The sequence below is a fragment of the Eriocheir sinensis genome, chromosome 34 (assembly GCF_024679095.1).
Source record: "Eriocheir sinensis breed Jianghai 21 chromosome 34, ASM2467909v1, whole genome shotgun sequence".
Taxonomy (NCBI): Eukaryota; Metazoa; Arthropoda; class Malacostraca; order Decapoda; family Varunidae; genus Eriocheir; species Eriocheir sinensis.
The window spans coordinates 3,383,217-3,388,216 of record NC_066542.1 but is presented as its reverse complement, the minus strand read 5'-3'; the positions used below and the strand labels follow the sequence as shown (position 1 = coordinate 3,388,216).

Genomic DNA, 5,000 nt, shown 5'->3' with positions numbered 1-5,000 from the left:
CGTGGGTTGTCGTGGCCCAGAGTCGGTACAGTGTGAGGAGAGCCTTCGATAGAGTGTGGCACATAAGTTGTCGTCAGCGGTGCAGTGCCTACCCCCCCCACTCACCCCCCTACGTGCCGTCTTTCACTCCCTGTCTCCTTGTTGCTTTCAGTCGGAAAGGAAAAGGCAACCCAATGTAAGTAAATCCGCCGCCCGCCGCCAGGAGTGTGCGCGGCCGTGACCTTATAGAGTTGCCAACCACTAACGCCCGCACGTCCATCGCTCATAACACTGATAATCTTTTTTCCTCGAAGGCTGAACTGAGGCATGAATAATTTTCTTCTCCCTAAAGATGTGTATCAACCTTTCCCCTGATAGCAGATCACTTTTTTTTTCCTTTTTTTAACGTCTACGCCTATAGCGCCGGTAGGCTTGCTTGAGGGGCCTGGATGGTGTTTGGCCCCAGCCCGTCATGACGCAGGCAAGTGTTTATAGTGGCGCCATCTTCTCATTACCTGCCTCAGTTTAATTTTCTGGAGTGTTTTTATTACTGGTGTGAGCGTGGCTTGGAGTGGCTGAGAGCCCTCCCCGCCCCGTCGTGATGCAAACCGTAGAGAGAGAGAGAGAGACAGAGACGGGGCAAGATGATGATTTGGTATATATGTGTATGACGTATACCCACGACTCGATGAAATGTGGGGGATGAGATAGGCGTGTGTGGCGGAAGAGAAAGAGAACGTGGTGAGTTAACCCGTCTGCTGCGATTGGCACAGATTTCACCTTCACTGGTAGCCTGGTAACATACACTCCCAGGTCTTTCTCTGCCTCTGTGGTGGATAGTGGAGTGTTTCCCATGTGATATTGGTGTGCTGGATTTCCCCTCCAAAGGTGCAGGACTTCACATTTTTCTTCATTGAATTGTAGCAGCCACTTTTTGCTCCCTTCCTGTAGCTTAGTGAGGTCTTATAGGAAATCCGCAGGCAAGGGGTTAAAGGGCAGACTGAAGAAATGAAGGTGAAGAAAACGGGAAGATTTAGAGGCTCACTACATAACTCCCCCCCAGGGACGAGGTAGGAGGAACGTGACATGCCCTTTGGGGTGTTCATATGGCAGGGTCGTCTAGGGTTGGTGTCTTAACCCGCACAAATAGCGATAGTCAAAGTTATCGTTAAGGCCGTTAATGTAGATGTCTCTTTGTAATAGTTATGGCTCGGAAACCGGAAAGTACAATGTGCTGAGTACGATAATCTGGTAACATTGGGACACCGCGGACTCTGGCGGTGGCAGCAACCCTGTGGCCTGACCTGACCGCGTGACGTCACAAGGCTCGCAGACCAGCCATAGAACAGAACAGACCAGCCACAGAGCCACAGAACATGCGCTATAGCAAACCCGTCTTCTATGTACCACCCGAGAAGGTTCACACTGTCTCTCTCCGTCTCTGTACACGGCGGGGCTGCACTAACTCATCACACACACGGCGGAGGAGGAGGCCTGACGCTGGTGCCTCCCTAAACGTTAACACCACCGGCCGGGTCAGCTCCACGGTCCAACACAGCAAGTTCGCGAGCTCCCAAACCAAGCCTTTAGCGCCGGCAGGCTCTCTTGAGGGGCGTGGATGGTAGTCGGCCCCAGCCCGTCATGGCGCAGGCAAGTGTTTATAGTGGGGCCATCTTCTCTTGGCTCATGCTGTCCCCCGGAACTCCTTGATTCACTTGGACGGTTTCCTCTAGAGTCCGGGTTGATGGGTGGTCTTCAGGACAGCATGTGGGTAGTCTTAAGCCACTCGGCGGTGACTGAAAAATCCCAGGTGGTAGCGTGGGGATTCGAACCCGCATCGTCCATCACGTGCTGAATGTGGGCCCAGCACGCTACCACTCAGCCACCGCCTACCCCCTAGTGTATGGGGTTGATGGAGAAGCTGAGGAATTTGAGGACTCCAACCACACAGGATATCTCTTTAGCATTGTGCGTTAACTGATGACTAGAACAACAAATGATCTTTTTATTATTATTATTATCATTATTATTTTTTTTTTTACGTCGTGGCCTGTTGCGCCGGTAGGCTTCTTCCCGGTGGATCCTGATGGTCGGCCCAGCCCGTTCTGGCGCAGGCGAGTGTTTATAGTGGCGCCATCCCGCATTGGCTCATGCTGCCCTCCCGGAGCTCATCTTTAATCCTAAAATCTAGAGTCCGGGTTAATAGGTGGTCTTCTGGACAGCATGTGGGTAGTTTTAAGCCACTCGGCGGCGGCTGAAAAATCCCAGCTTGGTGGCACCGGGCGGGGATTGAACTCGCGTCGTCCTGAACGCGGCGCCGTCACGCTATCCATTCAGCCACCGCCCCCCCCTAGTTTTACTGGAGAATATAGTTTGGTTCGGGCGCCAACCCTCACCTCTGAAGCTAAGAAAAATAAGTGAGGAAACCAACTAAACATGAATCTCTTTAGTATTGTGCGCTGACTGTTAATAAGTAGAAAAATAAGACCCTGAATATAGTTTGGTTCGGGCGCCAACCGTGGCCTCTGAAGCTAAGAGTTTTGGAATTCAACCACATACACAGAAAATCTCTTTACTATCGTGTATTGACTAAATGAGAAGGTGTGTTATCTGATGAGTATAAAAAGAAGACACTTAGTACGTATAGTTTGGTTTGCGGCGCTGCCAATGACCTGTGTTGGACTGTGGAACTGGTCTGGCACCGTCCCTAAAACTGGCTGACCCGAGTGATCTGACAGACCTTGCCTCGCACACCCCAAGCCAGGCACAGGTTACTAACGTGTCCTGAACGTGACTTTAGGGTTTCCGTTTGTGCTTAGTGTGTTGAAGAAGGTGTTGGTCTGTGGACATTAACAGCAACGTGACTCAACCCTAGAAAGTAAACACGCAAACACACAAACATGATATCGTGAATGGTTAGGATATCGTGAATGATTCTCTCTCTCTCTCTCTCTCTCTCTCTCTCTCTCTCTCTCTCTCTCTCTCTCTCTCTCTCTCTCTCTCTCTCTCTCTCTCTCTCTCTCTCTCTCTCTCTCTCTCTCTCTCAGATTTATTTTCTCGTATATTTTTTCGTTATTTTTTCATTTATTTCCTAATTTTATTTTTTTTTTATTTTAATCTTATCTCTCTCTCTCTCTCTCTCTCTCTCTCTCTCTCTCTCTCTCTCTCTCTCTCTCTCTCTCTCTCTCTCTTTCAGATTTATTTTCTCGTATTTTTTTTCGTTATTTTTTCATTTATTTCCTAATTTTATTGTTTTTTTTCTTTTAATCTGAATGATCTCTCTCTCTCTCTCTCTCTCTCTCTCTCTCTCTCTCTCTCTCTCTCTCTCTCTCTCTCTCTCTCTCTCTCTCTCTTTCAGATTTATTTTCTCGTATTTTTTCGTTATTTTTTCATTTATTTCCTAATTTTATTGTTTTTTTCTTTTAATCTGAGTTCTCTCTCTCTCTCTCTCTCTCTCTCTCTCTCTCTCTCTCTCTCTCTCTCTCTCTCTCTCTCTCTCTCTCTCTCTCTCTCTCTCTCTCTCTCTCTCTCTCTCTCTCTCTCTCTCTCAAACACACACACACAACGGTCCACCACCTCACGAGACCAAGCTGCGTGGCACCTTTTTGGGCGGGCAGTGTTGGGCTGAGCCGTGCTGTGCTGTGCTGTGCTGTGCTGTGCTGTGCTGAGCCAGTCTTATTAACAACCTCCAGAACAAACGACCCAGCAGTATACGATTAAAATAAAACAGCCAGCCAGGGTAACTTTTATCGGTGTTTGTTTTCATGTCTGACACAACACAGCGGCGGAGGCGGCCTGGTGTGTCCCGGGCCAAGGGCGGTGAGGTCAGTGTGTGTGTGTGTGTGTGTGTGTGTGTGTGTGTGTGTGTGGCCCTGTAGATCTGGTGTGTAGAGGTGTTGGTTGGTGCACACACACACACACACACACACACACACACACACACACACACACAAACACACAGACACAAAGACACACACGTTTGTTGTCTTAAAAATAACGGATGGAATAATACATGATGGTGATGATATAATAATAATAATAATAATAATAATAATAATAATAATAATAATAATACATAATACATCAATGTTAACAGTAATAATAATAGGCATAACAGCAGTGTTCAAGAAATAGTTTGACGTGCTGACACCCAACGTTCTCAGGACAACTTTGTGTGACCCAGAAACTGCACTGCAATAATAATAATAATAATAATAATAATAATAATAATAATAATAATAACCCAGCCACACAGACACCCAGCCTCAGTAAGTACCCAAGCAGCATGAACGCGGTGCCAATGGTAACTCTTAGGGCCGTATTTTAAGACACCATCGCTTCTCACATCACCTATTTCTAAAGGTCAAAGAGGGGATCAATCTGCTTTTCATGAGTGTTTTTTAAGGTTCATGGCACAGAGGAAGGGTCACACTACCACCAGGGTCATAAAACTACCCCTGGAAAGGCCTACAGCTCCTACGAAAGCCATGTCAAATATGTGGACTTGGGCGACGAAATGTTTTAAAATACGACCCTGAGGCCTCGCTAGAGTACTGTGTGTCGGTCCAGTCACTCGCAACATCTCCTCAACGATGCCGTGTGGAGTGGCTGAGTGCCGTGTAGACGCGACCCCCTGACCTTGGCTGTTGTCTGGTGTTGTCCGCCCTGCCATTCCCTTCCTTTCCATGGCCTTTCTTTCCTTTCCGTGTTCATCCCTTCCCTTCCCTTCCCTGCCCTTCTCTGCCCTTCTCTTCCCTTCCCTTCCCCTCCCTTCCCTACCCTTCCCTTCCCTTCTCTTCCCTTCCCTTCCCCTCCCTTCCCTTCCCTTCTCTTCCCTTCCCTTCCCCTCCCTTCCCTTCTCTTCCCTTCCCTTCCCTTCCCTACCCTTCCCTTCCCTTCCTTCCTTTTCCTTCCGTGTCCATCCTACCCTTCCCTTCCCTTCCCTTCCCTTCCCTTCCCTTCCTCTCCCTTCCCTTCCCTTCCCTTCCCATGCCTTTCCCTTTCATTCCCTTCCCTTCCTT

The 5,000-nt window shown here is 48.4% G+C and overlaps 1 protein-coding gene across 50 annotated transcripts in view; it reads left to right on the top strand.

The window, feature by feature from the left end:
• LOC127006888 (filamin-A-like) overlaps window positions 1-5,000 on the top strand; it is a 243,233-nt gene that overhangs the window by 76,054 nt on the left and 162,179 nt on the right. For 49 of the 50 annotated variants that reach the window (XR_007759807.1, XR_007759835.1, XR_007759833.1 and 46 more), the window contains exon 5: window positions 152-175. The exons of the other annotated variant lie outside the window; for it this stretch is intronic. Coding sequence is in view for 3 of the 49 variants with exons in the window: in XM_050877224.1 (XP_050733181.1) it covers window positions 152-175 (24 nt within the window). In the remaining 46 variants the exon portion in view is untranslated. The remainder of the gene's footprint in view (window positions 1-151; window positions 176-5,000) is intronic. 50 annotated transcript variants of the gene reach the window in all.